The sequence below is a fragment of the Penicillium subrubescens genome (genome assembly GCF_028828155.1).
Source record: "Penicillium subrubescens strain IBT 31985 chromosome Unknown utg000003l_segment0_segment0, whole genome shotgun sequence".
Taxonomy (NCBI): domain Eukaryota; kingdom Fungi; phylum Ascomycota; class Eurotiomycetes; order Eurotiales; family Aspergillaceae; genus Penicillium; species Penicillium subrubescens.
Window position 1 is genome coordinate 1,039,158 of NW_026643153.1, and position 19,635 is coordinate 1,058,792.

Consider the following 19,635-nt stretch of genomic DNA (forward strand, 5'->3'; position numbering starts at 1 on the left):
GGGAACCAATCAGTAGGATTGACAGATTGAATTGATTGATTGTAGATAAAATGAGTGGCAGGCGGGTATGTTAAATACACATCTGCAGATTTGGTCCATAGTTGATATGTGGATGGGACCAATTCCTCCGTGTCTTAGAGGACCCATGGGATACTCGAGAGTGACTCGAAAGTGTTGTCTCGGAACCCCGTAATTTACATACAAAACACAAAGAAAGGCGGGGGACGAAGGAAACCAATAGGAGGCAGCTGTAAGTAACTGCTCCACTATCCTCGACATGGTGGTCAGTGCCACCGGTGGTGGATATTGTCGTTGTCTGCTCTGACACTGACCCATGACTCACTTTCCTCCTGCTGCCTTTTTCCTATGCAATCTGACATTGACTTTCTTCCACCAACATGAAGACTATCCTTCGCTTCGCTGACCTATTCATCATCCTGCCCTCCCATCCTCCCTTTCCCAACCATGGCTCGCACCGCCCTATTTGTGATCGATATTCAAGCCGATCTAGCCCAGGATCCTCGAACTGAAATTCCTCACGCCGCTCGAATCCGAGATGTTGGGGCCGCCGTTCTTTCAAAGGCACGAATAGCCATCGACAATGAACTTGGTCGCGGCCTAGGTGCCAATCTTAGCATAATCATCGTCCAACACCACGAAACCCCTGAAAATGGCTCTTTGGTTAGAGGCAGCAAGCCGTGGGAGTTAGTTTTCAAACCACGTAATGAAACAGAGAGGATTGTGGAGAAGACTACCAGTGAGTTAAAACTTGACCGATTGCTTCAATACAATCACGATCTCTTGTTTTACAATAGAAAATGGTGTCCGGGCCACTTACTGTACTTATATAGGGGACACGTTCGAGTCCAACCAGCAACTCGCAGATCAGCTAAAAGCCGAAGGGATTGAAGAGATTGTGGCTTTTGGAATTCAGAGTGAATGTTGCGTTCAATCAACCTGTGAGGGGGCATTAGCTGCTGGCTTCAAAGTTGTGTTGCTGCAGGGAGCCCATTCGACTTATGATATGGGAAGTAGGAAGGCAGAGGAGATTGAGCGGGAGGTTGAAGAGAAGCTCCGCAAAGCAGGTGCGGAAATTATTCCATGGGATACATGGCAACCTTGACATAGATCAAGGATAGCCGCAGCCGACGTCCGTCCTAGTCATAGATAATGCATCCTTCCACCACTCCGAACGGACTGCGTAATTATATATCAATATCGGATTCAAGTTGGTTTACTGTATCTACCTCCTTATTCGCTAGATATAAACCCGGGTGAAGGAATTTTTGCCAAGCTCAAGGGCTTCGTTCGAGCTTAGCTAGAGCTACTATGAAGATCATCCAGACTGAGGATTTGGTTTATTTTTTGGCTGGTATTATCATGGTTGGAGATAGAGAGCAGAGTAATAAAGACCATCTTTAGCACGTAGGCCTGACTATTTGTACTCCCTATACTAGATCCCCTTAGCGGCACCGCTCCATTGAGCGATCGGTCTCTCATTGAGTCTCAAAAGCTGCAATTATAATAATTCTGCGAGAAAATGAAGGAAATGCATTGATGAATTTAGGGCTTTTGGACTTGTCACTGCTCTCTTGTGTCACGGGCCAATCAATACCCGATATTTGCCGCGTCTGCCACGAGACCTTGGCACGTTGACACGGCGAACGTGCGGGGGAAAACTTCTTTTCTTTAAGCCTTTTGTACACACACAATTTATTAACGCCCGGCGGCTAACCCGAAAGGGCAACTATCACTGATCTATCAACACAGGTCCTAATGTACATATGCCGTATCTCCTTCGAGCCCATACATGGATCCTTTCAGTATATGTCCTCTCAGCTGTCGATATCATACGGATCCTTGTGGGTTAGTAATTTTATTAGTAGACTGGCTTGAAGGCGCTTCTTCAAGTGTTCAACATCCTATCCTCGGCAGTTGAAGCGCGTTTACCATCTTTGGCACAAGGTGGTTGGTGTATGTTAGTTAGGGGCCGAAAGACATTAAGTAGCTTCGACAGGCCTACTTGCATAGACCACTACCCCAGTTTTTCACCCGATAATTGAGGCTTCTGGTCCTTTGAGGTTCACCACGCCTCTCACCCTGGGTGTCTCTCAGTTTGCTCCATAAGCATACATCACGGGCAGGCCAACTAGGACGACACCGCTTCAACCGACCAAGGTCGGTCTCAGGCCCCCAGTGCGAGTGAGGTAGTTGACTCCCGGGTTTTTGTACACCGACACGCGCATCCGTCCTCTCGGGCTATACAGACAGTCTCTTGACAGGCCCCGACCCTGTCGCAGTGGCTGCCATTGCACACCACGCCCCGCGAGAGCTTACACTCTCGTTTCGCGTTACCTGAGGAGGTCTCCCTCCCTCAGGCCGACCGTGTCTTGCAGAAAGTTCTCTATACGCTCCCTCCGGCAGTGTATATTGGTTGCTCTCCACTAACCAAGCTTGGTCCCCGGTATGTGAACAGGGTCGACGGGTTGCCCGTGGCCAAGCCTTAACGAGTTCCGACGGCTGCCACCAGCTAAATACCGATATTTTCCAGATTGCCCGTGTGTCTCCCAAAGAGGATGCCCGTGTCTCGGTGGTGCCCGTGTATCAAAGAACAGCCGGCCTGGAGGGTGCCCGTGGCTGGGCCTTAACGAGGTCTCCAGCGAACGACGTCTCTGAGTCTTAACGAGGTCCGAGCCTTAACGAGGTCTCTGGGCCTTGAACGAGGTCTGTCCGACGTTAGCTTGACTGCCTGTGTCACCGGTTCACTACCGCCTCGCCGCATCTCGCACGATGCGATCCCAGACCGTATGCTCAGGGGTGTCCTGTCTTCCTTTTAGGGCGACACCACTTTCACAGGTAATGCAAGGCCAGCTTCTGGGCCCGAGTGCGAGTCGGGTAAAAAGAAGTCGGGTGATTTTCGTATCCCATTATCCCCTGATTTTGTTGTGGTTGTGCGATCGTGCCCCGCGCCTCCCACACCGGGTCGGACCGCACAACCACGGCGGATTCACTTTGGTCTCCCAGCGGGGATTAACACCGGACACCACGAGAAGGTATGAATCCATTGTCCCAGCAGCCTGGCGAGGACTGCTGCCCAGTGTGAGCTCACTGGGGGCGATCGGTACAGTGATATTCGAAATCAGTTTTACCTCCAATCTCTCTCTGTTTCCCAAAGCCCCACCAAAATCGCACTAGTCCGTATTTGAATATCTCCGCAGCCTTACATTTTTCCGTGAGTCAGCGTAATTACAGTAATTCCATCTCTTGCGTCTGATTCGCCAAAGCTCTGGAGAATGCGCGTGAGGCTGTGATCTTGGTGGCTTAGAGGTATGTACTAATTTTGTTAGAGGATTCCTGCAGCCATTACGCTACGCGACACAACTTAGCTCCTTCATTTCCGTGGTGCTCGCCACCCCGCCAAATACTATGCCACTGCTTCAGTAATCTTCGAGGGAAGAGGACGAAAAACCGACAATGACTACATCACTCACGTCTCAATACACTGGAATTGCGAGTGAAATACTTACCACTTGACCACGTGTAAGAAGAGCACATGCAAAAAAGGAATAGAAGAGAGCATATGCACTCTTCCTAATCATGAATCTTCTAAATTAAGCTTGGCATACTGATCGACAAACCCATCGAACAGCTTGTTTAGTCCGAGCAGGTTCAAGGGATCCTTATCACCTTGTGCATCCATGAAGCAAAGCATGTTATGGATGTCAAAAGTGATGGCCAACAGGTATCCGTATTCAGATTCCAGAAACACCTGATCCCCGGTATCTGAATCACCGGGTCAGTTTGTTCCACTGTCTGGCATACTCGTCACAGAAATGTCTCTTCTCGTCCTCGGTATATTTCCTGCAGCCTGCTATCCTGCTCTCCTCATCAAACCACTTGAACATCTTTTGCATGAAGTGCCCACCAATGTCAAATGCTCGGTAGTTCTGCATCACGAACTCAAAGTCAATTAGGATGACTTTGCTCTCCCCTTCCTTCACATGACTTTTCACCATCACGTTCATGAATTGGATGTCATGAATACACCATCCAGTCTTTCCTCCTATGGTTTCCAGCTTGTCCACCACATTTCTCAGTCTCCTCCCATAGTCATAGTCGACCAGTTTGTCGATACTGATACCTGCTTCTTTTCCAAGTGCCTTCAACTTGTCCATTTTGAGGTAATCCCTGAGTCCATTGATGACGGCTTCATAATATAAATCCACCGCCTTTTTCTCCAGTGACATCTTCAAGACATGAAACGTCGCCAGTCCTCTGGCAACATCCGCTCGGATGACCGAATTCTCAACATCCTCCGGTTCCATGTTACGTGCATCCAAGAACTCCTCGACTCTCCCGAGTGTGCAATCTTGTGTCTTGAAGAATCCATAGACTTTGGCTCCCAGCCCGGTTCGACCGTATTCGTAGCAGAGAAGTGCTTCCTCATGCTTGGTTGGTGCCAAAGGCTTGAAGATTTCGAGGCAGCTCCCGGTGTCATTGTGAAATTTAATGAACACCTTCAAGGTCTCAGTAGGGGTGCCAGTAGCGGGCTTCGGTCGCTCCACGTGACAGTGGGCGTTGACAAACGATGCATGGTATGACATAGTCAGGGTTTCTGGATCCACAGATCGCCATTCTTCCGTCAGGAATGTGCCTATAATGTCCCTGACGTTCTTTTTAGTTGGTACTTCGTCTTTGGAAAAAGTGACAGGAACAGGCGTCAAAGTGGCCATCTTGCTTTGATGTGTGATGGAGTGCCTTGAGCGATGTGAAAAGAGGCAAAAAGGTGGGTAGGTTAAAGTATGTGCCAATGGTGTGATGATTTATCAGGGGACTTCGCAGTTTTTGCATGTCGGCTAAATCGCGAAAATGATTGGTACAGCGCTGAAAATTGTTCTTTATGATTTATGGAAATAGTGCCGGGGTCCCGAAGTAGTTTAGCGTCAAATCGATACCCAGTCAGGAGAGCCGGATGGCTTGCGGCTATTCCAGATCCAGGTTGGTGCACTTCTTAATAAAAATCTGGAGATAGTGCGTCTGAATGGGGAAACATATCTGGTCTCAAATACGCAGTACTGCCGTGGGCATAATAATGACTAATCTTGGCGGAGGTAAAGTATTTCCTTTTTCCGGGTATCCACCAGCACTGCTGTTCCATCACCTCCATACTACAAGAACTGGTCATGTGACCTTCATCCCTTATTTCCCGAACATCTGTTTCAGACGGAGGTGCATAGTACCTCAGTTGAGCTCACTTGCTGGGACGGCCAGCACAAATGCACGCAGACAGTCTATATGGCTACTCTTTCTTTGCTCAGGGGGAACGAAATTTCGTTAGAAGATGCCCTGACCGACGACGATAATATCTTACACCGCCTGGACTACCCACAGAAGCAGCAAGCCTTCTGTTCATATTTACTTGACCACAAAGCGGACATCGAATCATTGGTTTCATTCCATCTTGGCGTGAATCTATGTGAAATTGCCGACCAGGTTGATTGGTTATTTGGGAGTTACAACGTGTGCATTCCAGTCTACGTGAATCGGCCATCTGGCAAACGTGTCCTATTTCGAATCCCACTGCCTTTCAAAGTTGGAGAAGAGGCGCATCCTGGGAATTCAGACGAGAAGCTGCGCTGCGAAGTCGCTACATATATTTGGATTCGCGAGAATTGTCCAACTATTCCGATACCTTTCCTTCATGGGTTCGCGTTCCTCAATGGGCAAACTGTGAGTTAATGTCCTGTCTCCTTTTATTGGATTGAAAGTGCTGAATGTACTATAGTTTATCCATGAGCAATCTATGGATGTCTGTACTCGATGGTTCCACCGTATGAAACGAACACTGCGATCACTGCTTGGGTATCCCAAGACATGTCCATTTATCGGCACCAAGGGTAGCGGTGCCTTTCGCATCGGATATATGATTATTAGCTTTGTTGAGAGTGGCAGCATGCTGTCTAACACGTTGTCAAAATTCCTTCTGACGGACAAGACTCGAAGACAAGCTCTTTTCAGCGATCTTGCAAAGATCATGCTCACTCTTAACCAGAATGAATTTTCACGTATTGGATCTCTGACTTTGGATGATGATGGCTTGATTCATTTGAAAAATCGACCCCTTACGCTGCGACTCCAAACTTTCGAAAATGAAGGCATCCCCACTATACCAAGGAACTCTACGTATCAGTGTGTGGAGCCTTACATCTTGGATCTGTTGCAATGTCACGACAACCGCCTCCACTACCAGCCAAATGCCATTCATGATCTTCAGGACGGCCAGGAACAGCTTGCTGCTTTGACTATGATGCGAAGTCTCTTGCCTCGATTCACTTCTCGTCAATATCGCGACGGTCCGTTTCTACTCACACTTACTGATCTCCATCCAAGTAATATCTTTGTGGATGAAGATTGGCATATTACGTGTTTGATAGACTTGGAATGGGCATGCACTTTTCCCATTGAGCTACAGACACCGCCGTACTGGTTGACTGGTCGACCTATCGATGATATTGAACATGGAGAACACCTCCAAAATTTCCAATCTGTCATTTCTGAATTCATAGAGGCTTTTGAGCAGCAGGAAAAATCTGCCCGCACAGTTGTTACATCTCAAGCCGAGATCATGGGAAAATGCTGGGATAGAGGGAGCTTCTGGTATTTCCAAGCTGTCCATAGCCCCAAGGGCCTTCTGCGAGTGTTCAACGAGCATATCCAGCGAATTTTCTGTGAGGAGCACTGCACCCAGCGAATTTTCGATCGGACGGTGAGCCCTTATTGGTCCGTGGACGCGGGGAATTTCATTCGAGCAAAGGTGGAGGAAGATGCTGACTATAAGGATCGGTTGAGGACTCGGTTTGATGAGATTGGTCATTGATTCCTGCAGAAGCGTGTCGGGTTGAACAATTCTAACCCACCCTGGTACTCCATTTAGAGACTCGTTGAGGTTCCTTCAGGCGAGTACCTACCACTTAATCTTTTTTGTTCAATTTTCTTTTTCTCTGTGCCTCTGATCCCGAAGATATAACCTGATCGATATTTGGATTATTGGCGATCCGCTCAGAGGGCAGCTCAATGTCTTTCTTCCCTCGAGCTCTTCGAGCTTCTTCGCCAGAAGACATGGACATACTGATGAGCTGATTCTGCTCTATTCGTTTTGATTCAGAGGAAGCTTTGTCTTTTTGCTCAGTCATGTTGGCTATCTTCTCGCTCGCAAAGATGAAATTATGGTAAAATCGTTGATGGCATATCAAAAGGAGGGGCTGGCATGCACTCTTACAGACCACAAAGCGGGGGATTGAGATGTCACGTGACGACTGATACAGTATCACTGGAAAAACGATTCGTATGACATGAATCGTTCTGTCCCTGTACTGAGGCACCGCTTCCCATTCTTGGGCTGTTACGTGGGTGACATAAACTGACAGCACGAAGTGACGGGTTCGACGAAGGATGGTCCAACATGTTACCAGAGCCAGCCAAGAACAGATGCAGCCCCCCAGAGCCTTTCCTGCAAGATATTGTTCTTGAGAAAGCCAAAAATTACATCAGAAAGACAAAGAAGCCTCAGTGATGTTTAATATTATGGAAACGCCCAACTTTCCATTCATTGCCTGTCGCAAAAATATAGCGAATACAAGTCAACTCTACGACACTTTTGAGAGACGGACTTGCAGGATCGAAGGTGCCATACGTGTGACAAAGTGTTGGCTTCAATATAATACTCATACCGCTTGTCTTCTTCATATGTGGGGGTCACCCGCACTGCACCTTCCTGTCAAAGCATATGTTGCGGAGTGAAGCCACTCCATCAGACGGCACTCCATAAAAAGCTCGATCTTCGTACAGTGCAGTCATGGCATAACATGTCGATGTGAGCAACAGACCGATAAAGAGGCACGTTCGATGTGTCTGGCGAGCGAACTACTGGCGGCAGCCACAGGGCACCACTTCGCTGGGGAGGGCTGTGCCAGAGGGTCAGCTGTTGTTCCCTGGATGATTAATGACCACTTACCTGCTTTATCGTGGAGAAGCACCGTCCCAGCGCTTGCACAATTGTCATCATGAAGCACAACATGGTAGTCCGGGCGACTTGGGCCGAGCGTGCGAACGGATTCCGTCTCATTGTCTTCCCAACTGACCAGAATGTCCCCGGGGTATGGCTTCAAATTGATGCTGTGTGGCAGGTATCGCAGTCGCTGTCCAATCTGACGCATGAACTTTATTTCTCCTTCCTGTAGTTGTCCGAGCCTATATAAAACCGGCATCCGCCTTCATGACTTGAGCTCAGGCGAACCTGTGTCTCCCGGTTGCCTGCTAGATTCATTACAGCTGAATTGAATGGGGCCACCTAAGCATATGCAGGGGATCAGGCAACTCAGGGCCCAGATATCCCAAGATCAGAAGGTATATTTATTTATATCAAATGAAAAATAGTAGTAAGGCTGTTGTGCGACGCTACATTTCAGAAGTGCAAACAGGAGACTTGCACTCATACATCAGGGAATAACTGCAAGACAACCTGATGTCATGGCAAACCGCTGTTCGGTCGGGATCGATCTTCTCATAACACCGTCCAATCTTGTTGTTCGGGCTGTCCTCCCAGTACACATTATAGTCGGACCCGTCACGAACGTAGCGCAGTTTCTTGCCCTCTCGGTTGCACGGGTTATACGAGTCCATCCGCCTCTCGCGGTAATTGTTATCCCAATGGGCACCCTTATCTGTTGAGCAAGGGTCGCCGTTAAACGCGCCGCCACTGATCATGTACGAACCCGAGAACCCGTAGCAGGTGGAAGTGTATAGCTCCCAATCTGCGGCGGCCGGGGCAGCGAGGAGTGAGATAGCAAGGACGGCGGCGAAGGGTCGCATGTTGGCTGCTATAGCTGTTCAAGATTAGAATAAGGCAGCTGGAAGTTGCTGGGGGTGAAGGCTTCTGACCTGGAATTTAGTCGGTGATATTGTTTAGAATTTCTTGTTGGGAGGTCAGGACAGGCTTGTTTGCCTATCAAGGTAATTCTTATATAAGGTCTTCAAGGACTTGATAAAGAATCATTTACTGCTAACTAGCTAGCAGGTAAAAATATTTCCAGTCTCTGACTATAAAAGCATTTGACATGACTCTTGGCCCATATTTATACCTTTCATGGTGGTAATTTTTTAATAACTTTCAGAAGGCTGGTTTTCAAACATCAACTTTGGATCCTCGTTAAGAGCGCGCTGATAGTCATATCGCTTAGAGAAGCATGATCGAAGCTCATCGCGCCGTTGAACGAAAGAAGATGGCCAATTTTTGCCAACAGTAGCCGGTGGGCTCTCACCACGCGCAGCTAGTAGAATATTGGCCATATCGCGCACGGTAGAGGGCCTAGGGGCTGCACCACGCGTATCCATAGATATAATCCACTCAGCTAGCGAATCCTCTTCCAATTGGGTCAATTTATGACGATGCCATCGTGTATCGACGCGTGGGGCTACTCCGGAAGAGCGCGCATGCAGAGTAGCGTAGGGTATATCATATAGCTTCGTCGCTGCGTGTAAAGATTTGATTCGACCCTCTTTAATATCTTGGAGGGCTAATTGAATCTTGCCCTCCTGATTGACCAATTTTAGCCAGGATTCAGAGCGGATTGGTGGCATGGTAGGTGGTTGAAGTTGGTGTGTTGGTAGGAAGACGCGAATTTGGAGGGGGTTATCGGGTTAACCGGGTTATCAGGTAAGCCGGGAACTACGTTAGTAAATCATTCCCTCTAATGTGACGTCATTACCTTGCTTAGCTAATACGTCAAAAATCTCGATGGCTTAGTTATCTCTTCACAACAGAACATCCAGAAGAAAGCGGGCATGGCAAGGCGTCCTCGGAGTTTGTATCGATCCAGGTGCCCTTCCATAAGACGACTCTTAATGACTCGAAGCGGATCACTGCAAATGCGCCTTGTCCCATTGGCCTAGTAATATACATACTAAAGTGGGAAAAGCTCAAGGCAGCCTGATCAGCACAGGTAGGCCGAGGCACGAGAGAGATAAACACAACAGCAGGTCCCCTGCGCGGACCATCCCGACACGCTGACGAGTACTCGCGCGCACTGGTACACCGGTCGCCCGTCGTTTCACGAAGGTGGGCAAACAGCTCGCAAAACGTGGCGAGTTCCGTCCGCCGGTACCGTTCCTTGGGTTCATTCCACAGCTCGCGGGATGAGTCTAGTCCCGCGACGTGCACACTGATGTGGGGGGACAGGTACCGGAGGAGTATGTGGTAGGCTTCGGCTTCCACTCATGGTGGCGCTCGAAAGCTTGGACCTCCACTTCGAGGCGTGCATCGATGGCTCGCTGCCTCACCGCCTCATTCAGGTGCGGTTCCACCAGGGGGTTGATATCTGCCGAGATGGGCTTGGCATACTTGAACAGACAGTCGGGGCGCTGAAGGTCGCCCGACACAACGTCCCAAACCTGCCTAGTTTTCAGGTAGGAGGTCATCAGGCGTTTCCAGGTAGCGTAGTTTTCGCTTCCTGTCAGAGGCTCATAACATGTTGTAGTTCAGTGGAAAGTTGATTCGGTTATTCCTGTATCTTCTGATAAGATACAAGAGGCTTATATACACAACGTGAAGCCCATATTGATTGGAAATTTGGTTCTTCATATAGAAATGCAAGAATGATTTCCGATGTTGCGGCTTTGTTCCTGATGTACACTTGCCTTGTATCACCACAACACAAAACACCTCCAGCTTCGTCATAGGTACGGAGTACAAAGGCCACAGGTTGATATTCGTCATCATAGATCATCCTAGAGACAGCGGAAGGGACAGGAGTTTCCAGTGCTTGGCTGACTATCTGAAAGTAGGACGGCACAAACGCTATGCTTCATCACTCAAGATACAATGTTCGGTTTCTTCCACTTGCGAGTTTGATCGAAGGAGCTTTCATACTCCTTCAATTCGCAAATTGACTGCTCAGAGAGACATGGTTAGTAAGCTGCCAAAGTATTTTAGTGATGAGAACGTACTTGCCAGCTTCCTTCATCAAATAGGTCATGGTGGCAGCTTTAAATCGCCGTCCGCATTGGGACACGGCCAAAGCAGTATGCCGTTGGATATACTTGATCTAGCACCAATTGTCAGCAGCTGGCGCAAAATGCGTGTTCGCCACTCACCGTGCTCGCGGCCTAGATGTGCCCCCCCCCAACACCAGCCACAATAGACCATCCCGATCGGACTCGTCAGAACGGTCGAACCAGAGCTGTGTTTCACTGCGTCCCCATGTCAGTGTGGTTTCTCGTAACTGAAAGTGGTACAGACTTGCCGCCATGTAGCCTGGCATCAGCATAGGCAAACCAGAGACGAGGTAGCAGGCGTCAGCTCGATCACACGTGCATGATGGCGCGGGATCACTCCGTACCGCGGGGAATGGATGTGGGCAATATCGTCCAATGCAGAGCTATTTCGTATTTGCTGTTCGTGTGCCCGGCAAATATTCAACCGTGTCAGGACAAAGTACCACTGGAGGAATGATTCATGGTATTTAGTCTAGGGCAAACTAGGAACTGACCTGAAACGACTGCTCTTGCGGCGAGAGACCCAGTAGATCCAGTACTGCAGCCTGGCTTGTTGCTTGCTCGGCTACAATCAGGGCTTGACAGCGCCGGCCCTCAGATTGTGGTCTGTAATTTGATGCATCACTGGCTGATTCTGCTTTTATAAAAACCGTGGTCTTTGTCGGTGGTCTTCGATGCTCAGCTTCTCTTTGTTGTCGCCGGATGCTGCGATAGCTCAGTCGGTCTAGCATAGGACCAGATCGTGTCTGTCGGAATACGCAAGGTTTCTAATGCAGTGACAGTTAACCTTTGGTCGAACAGGATGAAGCTAGAAGAGAACAAAACATTTTGGAACTCTACTATATGGCTAATCGAAGAGTACTGGGCCTTCCTAGATTTATTCCGTCAATGCGAGCGAGATGGACGTTTTAAGTATGTGTCTTGAATGAGCGAAGCAGAAACACACTAGAGTCAGTGGCCCGGCCTGTCGTGCATCTTTGGTGTTGAGGACGATGGAAAGGGGCGGCTCGGTCGTGGCGAGTGCCATGTTGGCATCTGTCTTATGATTAGAAAGAGGTATCAGCGATCGTTTCTGATGAACAGAGAGCACGCTAAGATAAAAACTCGGGTAAATAGCCTCCCCACCGAGATCCAAAATGTAGCCCCGGCCATGACGGTCAAGATTGAATCTTTCTAAGATGGCGTCCTTCCTGCTTGATTAGCGTTTGTCCAGCGAAAGGAGGTCGGTACGCACCAATTTTGATACAATTCCCGAAAAGCATCTGCTGGCATCCAGTCTTTGACGTAGCTGGGGGAGATGCCGAGAAGCACCGCGCGTCAGGGCGCTCGGTATGTAAGGAATGGGGGTTTCTGACATTGGAGCAGCTCGCGTTCAAGCTGCTCGTTCGCCTGAGCCATGAGGCTATCCTCCTCGCTCGCGTCGGTGTCGTGATTGGTTTGTCATTCTTGAATATCCCGTAGGTGACCAAATATGAGTTTTGGAAGGGAATTGACTGGAGAAGGGCGGTAGTATTTATATTCTGGCTTTCATATTGAACCACTAAACTTACAAATATTGAGCAACGGTCATATTCCTATCATACGATAATAGTCTCATGATGAGGAGCAAGTGGCTCACTTCCTTGAGTCTTGCCTGTCAAAATTAAGAAGCGAATGCTGTTATATTGTTGGTGCTGCAAAGTTGATCCTTAACGTTAACGGTGGGACTCAGCAATTTTCGGCGATGCGTTAAGCAACGGTGACGGCATTCGACCACTGCTTTCATGTTGCCCGCTCAATACTGAGTCAACACGCTTGCATAAACATCTGCCGAGGGTTAATTTAGCACCGCACTTACACCAGTGACTGAACCGAGCCTCCAGACCTGCAGGCACACGAGCGCTCGAGGAAAAGGAAATTGCTCAATGCCTTCAGGCATGGCGACCAGCTAAGGGGTTTCTTGGCTTCTCTGCCCTGCGTCACCTGTGCGCAGCACAGTTTACAAAGCATCATGAACAGATTGCAGTGATTTCCATGAAGCACCAATCACAGGACAGTAAGTTTGCTAATATTGTGTTGGGCTGACATGGCTATTGGACCATGAGAGGAAGTACATGGACTAGAAGAACAAACATCCCTGGAATTTTTCATCACTTCATTTCAGGTTAGGACATATCAACGGCGACAATAAAGTGTGATAAAGCATATCTTATCTGGTAGATTAGTCTATCCCTAAAAGCTTCTTGGTGGGTCATGCAATCGCTTCTTACATATTTGGATTCTCCGCACCTAGAAACTCGCTCTCACATGAAGACAATTGGACGACCAAGGAGGGGTTGCTATATCACAAAATAAACTAGAGACAGAATAACCACCAGGGATCTGAAGACAGCCTTACCAATACTTCCGTAGTACATCATGCCGTAGTATGGGAGGTGGCTTGCACGAACGTCAAACACTTCGAACAAGGTCTAGTAGCCACCAATGGCATTCGCGACATAACCCCCTATGAAGAGCACTACTAAGCTCAATTGGAATTGAGTACAAGCAAAGTAAATTTAGGTGGCGTTTCCATCTCGTAGGAGTCGCGGATAGGCCATGAGGATAATCCCAAAATTAGAAAGCAAAGCCGACGGGATGGCCGCAATGACCATACGGTCGAAGACTTTGGTCATTGTATTTTCGAAAGATCTGGGTAGCAAGGGATCCTTAGATTATGTAGTCGGATCTCGCGTAATCCCGTAGAATTATCGAAAAGTGTGCCGTTGCTGAGCTAAAGCTGGCTATGGATAGCCAGGTAATGGCGCAAAAGAGAACCAGAAGACGCAAATAAACGGCGACTCCGTAGAGTAAGTAGACATCATGTAACCACAGGATTGTTTCCCCCGTCTCGATCTTTAATGCCAATGCTTTGTGGTCCGCAAAGAGAATGAGAGAGTAAGAACAAATACTGGAAAACGTGAACCAACGATGCCTGTGGGGCACGGTACATGTGTTATATACTGTCCCCGGCGCGCAAAGCCTGAAAAAAATGCCTTTGGTCAGTGGAATGTGGTATTTATTGTATTAGGTCAGGATTTTGGATAAGAACCTTTCGCATTAGGGTGCAACCGTACTGTCCACTATACTGATTCGACGTCCCAGGAGCAGTACAGTAGGTCCTTGACCTAGATGCTCCTAGGACCAAACTGGAGGTTGATTGATTGATTGATTGATTCATGAACTGCTCCAGCTGCCTATTTGAGTTGGTTTACCCAACTAGGCCAAAATACGAATCCGTACCTAGCCTAGCGGGCTATGGTTTATAATCCAACTCTCCCCCGTAAACCATAAACGCTTGGCTTGGGGGCGGGGCATGGAGCTCTGTTGCCTGGCTGTGCGGCCAATCACAGGCCTTATTCTGGTGGCTCTGGTTGCTCGAACATGCTGACTGTGGGAATTGAACCAACGTGCACAAAGGTTACGCTAATTCGGGCTCATAACCAGTTGGTTTACCCAACTAGGCCAAAATACGAATCCGTACCTAGCCTAGCGGGCTATGGTTTATAATCCAACTATTTGGCAGCTATGCAGCGTGTGCTATGCTAAGTGACTAGTGAATTAATATAAGTTTATACTGTCCAAGTAGCCATATCTAGCAGGTATGCATCGTGTGCCTACAATAGGTACTCCTACTCCCACGCTCAGAAAACAAGCCGTGCCTTGAAGAAACGACGTCCTTTTTGGCTCCGGCTAGTCGGTCAATACCCAGAGTGATTGACACTGCAAGTATGTAAGACATACATATTGGCATGTGAGGGGTTTTATTTCAAGGTCATTGAGCATCTAGCTCCGCTCATTCCTCTCTCTACTCTACTCTTGATAGGTTCCTAGAAATGCATGAATTGAGTTGCTTATCTTCTCAGCATCTAAGGATCTAATGGACGATAGTAAAATGTATGTATGTTGGAGGATTATCTCAACTTAGTGAGAATGAAATGCTCATGTAGAAGAGAACACGACAAGATGGAATTCTGAACTTGGGTCTACCTGAAATCTCGATGATTCACGGGTTCCAAAATACAAGTTTCTAGACCATTAAACCGTTCAGCAAGAAGAAGTTGACAATATCACCACCAGAGATTACTTACATTATCAAAATCATGATCAATAAATGCGCCGTAGCAAGAGCTGCCCATATTTGAGGTGAGCAGAAATAAGCCGGACCTAAATTCTGCATTCTGAGGTTAGAAAAGAATATCCAACGTGATTTGTCGTACACCTGTCACAGGAGCCTTTACAAAAGTCAAAATTTGATGCGGCCAGATGAGACCACCATCAGACCAGCACGATACTGTATAGGGAATAGTCAATGACAATAATAATGCCTGACTGGGACCTCTTTTACATATAAGCATCTCGCTCACTCCTCGATTTTACAGTCATTCTCGATTCAGGGACCGCAAAGGGTCGGTGAACTAGATCAGTAGCAAAATGTCTCATTAGCAAAGTGCACATGGGGGAAGGGTGTTGAGACAGGAGGAGCAGGAGAGCGAAGAAATAATGAGAAGTTGAAGCGGCGATGAAGGACGGATTCCATTGAAACTTGTACGGAGCAGGCGACGATAACTCGCAGGGATGCACTAAACCAAAGTAGGCACGCTAAATCACATCACGTGTATGGCTTCTGAAGTTCTGTCTCTTTTGTATTTCTTGTACATCTAAAAGCGTGGATTCTATGGGCCAGTACCCGGCTCCTGTTACATTTAATCGTATGGCACTAAGCGGCTTTGGCCAGCTGTTGCCTCCACCATTTCGGGGCGGCAGCTCACCCCTCGTAGAGACCACTAATCAGAGCCATCCCTTGTGGACACCTTCTGTCTTTGGAGTCAACTCACTTCTACCTTTGTCAGCATGAAGTGAAAGTTGCATCCGGCCCTGGCGCTGCTTAATGAACTACAACCGGCCGCTTACTACCAGGCTACCGCTACTGGCCTTTTTTTCGCTAACCAAAAATACTATATCGATCAGAGAGCAGCTAGATACTCTAGAATTGTAACCTTTGCATTCGCATATATATAGGGAAACCTAACGCGTCAGGGAAAACCTATATTAAGGCATATTTTATCGAGATAGACCTCGCAATCTTCAACCCCCTTATACCATTTAAATAATATAGATACGACAGCGGGCATTTTCGGGATTCACTTTGTGGAGTCAACTTCCTCGTCGTCGTCCTCGTCGTCCCCGTTGTCCTCGAAAAGTTCGGGAAATTGCGCCCAGAGCTTCGCATCTAAATTCTTCTCCCACTCCGCCCTCTCCGCCATATACTCCTCGTCCTTCTATTGATTCCGTCCCTGTCAACGGTGCTTATATAGTTGAGCGTCTCAGTCAGTGGCTAAATTACTTACCTCTAACTACTATCCATCCCGTATATTGATCCCTATTCTAACGCAGTTGAGCGTCCAAGTCAGTGATAGTCACTTATTCGTCTGATTTCTCCCTTTCTCGCTGCTTTTCCTCCTCTCGCTTTTGCTTCTCCTCCTCCTGCTGTCGTCGCGCCTCCTCCTTCTATTAACACCGTCTGTGTCAACCATGTTCTCATATAGTAGAGCGCCCAAGTTATACTTACTCGACGCTCAAAGTAACTGTCAAGAGCTCTGTCAGACATTTCCTTCTCACGACCAGAGAACTTAATACACGTTGAAAATGTTCTGGGGTTCCTCCATATTCAAGTCGCATTCCCCCAGCAAAATTTCCGACCATATTACTCACCGAGTAAAGAAGGTCTGTTTTTCAGGACGAAGGCTTATCAACTGGTTAAGAAAGGAAGACGTGGAGGTACTCTAGGTCTCAGGTTATTTAACATGAGGTGATTCGCTTGTGAATTGGAAGTGTTTCTCTTTCAGCTCCTTAGCCGATCTCTTCACCGCTACGATGACGTAAATTCACCGCCCCTTTATCCGACCCCGCCCTCCCCCTTCTTTCCTTCTCATAGAATTTCTGGATGCTCTGCATCTCGATTGAGTCTAACCCGATTCAGATCAGCTTGCATCAAGCATGTGATGCAATATAAGGCTCACAGACTCTGTGATTCGCCTACGTGTATTTTTTCCGGAGCTGCTGCTGTAGGCTACACCTGGGACTGTCCAGCTCCGCTGCCGTGGTCTTCAGGCTACCGGGTAAAGGTGGGAGGCTTAACCGAAGGTAAGAAAGGTAAACCAGACACCGTCTCGCGGACTAGAAGGGCCAAGGCCGTGCTAGACTTCGCTGAGGCGTCACAACGGTTTCGGAGTCGCGCGCCACGAGAGCAGCCTAGCAGAGCGAACGGTAACTAGGCCACGGCAGGCCTCGACGAGGCTCTAAGTTCGTTTTCAGGAAGTGGAACACTCTATATGTACCTACGCAGATATAGATAGTTGTCATATCCTGTATATCGCTTTTTACTGCGAGGGGTCAGGGTAAATGATATCAACCAACTTAACCAACCATTGTAGTACAATACTCGACCCAGCGGTACAGGAAGTTCCTGGGAGCCGCGTCGGCTCTAGGATCAGTGCAAAGAATCCTAGCCGTTATCCCATGGAGTTCTGTATTCATATCTTTGGGGCCGCCACAAGCTGGTTGCTCCTTGTACTCGAGCTGGTGCCTTGTTGTCCCTTGTCTACGACGTGACAACGGGCATTCGTATCCGGGAGACGGGTTAGGTACAAATTTTGTTAGCAGATGCTTCTGGATTTTTGGCTTTTCTTACTTCACAATTAGCATGTTGCAGAGTTCCCCGCTAGTGAACGGCCTCTGAATATCTACATCACCGGTGAGATCCATAGGAACAAAAAAGGCAGCTAAGAGTACTATTGCTTACATCCTTCGACAGCTGCTCAGCAATGGGAGTATCTGATCGTTGCGGATACTTTCACTAGGTAAACGCCTTACTACAGCCCCGTCCTCAGCTAAATGTTGTTTACAGTGATCATGGAAGCCCCGTCCATCCCGATCTCTACAGCGCATGCTGCAAAGTCTCCGATGTGTTCGTCGAACATGGATAGGACTGGGCGCCACGAGGATGTCACGATAGATAATGTGACGCAGATCTGGGACCAATTTGTTGAAGAATAGTGACTGCGACTGCCAGTAGGTTTGGGGGGTCTGGGGAGGCAGTGTCAGAGAGCGCCGAGCTCGTGGGAGTTGTACTCGTGCTTGACCACCACGACTGCAGATCTAATCTACTAATATGCTGACCAAGCATGGTCGACCCAGAGCACATGACCCAGTACGGACTAGTGCTCCAACAAGAACCACGCACTGCACACTGCCAGAGGCGACCAATCAGTGTGCGTGTAGTTAGCAACGTACTGAGGATTATATCGCGTGCTAGCGCTCGTCTAGCAGGGATGGTCATTCTGCGTCCTGGGCGGAGAAAATTAAAGTGCAGTGGAGGCTTAAGCTGGTGTGGGTTGGTGCACAGCACGCTGCAGTCGGCTGGGCGATCGGGAGACCGTCGGCAATGCTGACTAACCCCGGCACAATACCCCATGTTAACTTGTCGTCTGACGTATAGACTCTTCATCACCATTGCCACTTTAACGCGACTCACGAACACAGCCTTGTGCACCTCTCGAGATCTAAATCATCTCAACATTTCATATCCTATATTCTAATGAAGTACAATAAGTACTTCTTGCCGAACGGGCAGCAGATCAATGTCAAACCATCCTTTAGGGGGTTTACATTTATAGTCGATGAAAACAGCTTATGCGGCTCTTTTCCACCTGGGTGGTCGATATCTCTTTATACCGAGAACTCAAGTAATGCAAAGCCGTCCATTGATGGGGATGGCCAGTCCCTAATCGATTCTGTCTCCTTTACAAGACCGACTCTTCGCAGCGACGTGCTACATCTTTCTTCAATGTCGACGCCGTCAATTAATGACGCGAAACCTGAAAGCGCTGTTACCAGACAAGTGGCCATGATCTTATTTGCCACCTTTCTCTGGTATTTCCAAGAACCTGCACCAGACTGGCATTTTCCCACATTGAATCGAAGTGAACTGCCAGGATTCGTCACAGATACAGGAGCAGAGTGGAGTCTAAGAGTGAAAGGAGACGGCATTCTGAGTGGGAAACATCGAATGCAGAGACTTGAGAGGATGGGACTAATTGCGACTGCTGACCCCTTAGTGGGTTCGCAAGAGAGCCTAGAGACCTGTTTGGAGATGTTCATTAGTCAACGAGCCTTCTGGCAGTTGGATCCCGGGATCTATCTGTTTACTCTGGATCCGCCCCGCTTTCTAGTCAGTGATAATGAGGTATGGGCTTCTCGTCTATCATTGGATGCTTTTGGAAGAGGGTTCCCCTTTGGCGCTGGGCCCAACACTTCTGGAACCTTTATACCCTTATATTACCCTCCAATCCCACTTTAATATAAATTTACCGGTAGTATTCGACATCTAATTCGCCCAAGAGCTCCACGGCAAGGAGAAGTGTTTTACACGAGGTTTATTCCTAGCAGTGGTCAGAACATGACGTTCCGTATACCTTTAATCCCAAAGGAAAGCTCAATAAGGTCATATTCCACAACGACACAGCCAAGTGAATGGAGTGGTCCGAACCTATGCCTTGACCC

The 19,635-nt window shown here is 48.1% G+C and overlaps 5 protein-coding genes across 5 annotated transcripts; 2 read left to right on the forward strand and 3 right to left on the reverse strand.

The window, feature by feature from the left end:
* Positions 1-270: 270 nt before the first annotated feature.
* On the forward strand, positions 271-1,390 carry N7473_004434 (cysteine hydrolase family protein). The gene is made up of 2 exons (XM_057150374.1): positions 271-757; positions 852-1,390. The coding sequence occupies exons 1-2, from the start codon at positions 466-468 to the stop codon at positions 1,121-1,123; spliced, it is 564 nt and encodes a 187-aa protein (XP_057010484.1). The 5' UTR covers positions 271-465; the 3' UTR covers positions 1,124-1,390.
* Positions 1,391-3,788: 2,398 nt separating this feature from the next.
* On the reverse strand, positions 3,789-4,733 carry N7473_004435 (uncharacterized protein; the record flags this gene model as incomplete). Its single annotated transcript, XM_057150375.1, has 1 exon — positions 3,789-4,733. One exon carries the CDS (start codon positions 4,731-4,733, stop codon positions 3,789-3,791), a length of 945 nt encoding a protein of 314 aa, XP_057010485.1.
* Positions 4,734-5,295: 562 nt separating this feature from the next.
* N7473_004436 (uncharacterized protein) lies at positions 5,296-6,877 on the forward strand (the record flags this gene model as incomplete). Its single annotated transcript, XM_057150376.1, has 2 exons — positions 5,296-5,730; positions 5,786-6,877. 2 exons carry the CDS (start codon positions 5,296-5,298, stop codon positions 6,875-6,877), a joined length of 1,527 nt encoding a protein of 508 aa, XP_057010486.1.
* A 1,580-nt stretch (positions 6,878-8,457) lies between these two features.
* Positions 8,458-8,871, reverse strand: N7473_004437 (uncharacterized protein; the record flags this gene model as incomplete). Its single annotated transcript, XM_057150377.1, has 1 exon — positions 8,458-8,871. The coding sequence occupies one exon, from the start codon at positions 8,869-8,871 to the stop codon at positions 8,458-8,460; it is 414 nt and encodes a 137-aa protein (XP_057010487.1).
* A 7,198-nt stretch (positions 8,872-16,069) lies between these two features.
* On the reverse strand, positions 16,070-16,893 carry N7473_004438 (uncharacterized protein). Its single transcript, XM_057150378.1, has 3 exons — positions 16,643-16,893; positions 16,422-16,581; positions 16,070-16,352 (listed from the first exon to the last, which is right to left on the reverse strand). Exons 1-2 carry the CDS (start codon positions 16,679-16,681, stop codon positions 16,495-16,497), a joined length of 126 nt encoding a protein of 41 aa, XP_057010488.1. The 5' UTR covers positions 16,682-16,893; the 3' UTR covers positions 16,070-16,352; positions 16,422-16,494.
* Positions 16,894-19,635: the final 2,742 nt, after the last annotated feature.

Bases quoted from the DNA above. Each gene is read 5' to 3' on its own strand.
- N7473_004434 (XM_057150374.1), top strand. From the start codon at position 466: ATGGCTCGCACCGCCCTATTTGTGATCGATATTCAAGCCGATCTAGCC. The intron at 758-851 runs GTGAGTTAAAAC...GTACTTATATAG, and splicing joins GATTGTGGAGAAGACTACCA to GGGACACGTTCGAGTCCAAC.
- N7473_004438 (XM_057150378.1), bottom strand. From the start codon at position 16,681: ATGTCTGACAGAGCTCTTGACAGTTACTTTGAGCGTCGA. The intron at 16,582-16,642 runs GTAAGTATAACT...CGGTGTTAATAG, and splicing joins ACAGTTACTTTGAGCGTCGA to AAGGAGGAGGCGCGACGACA.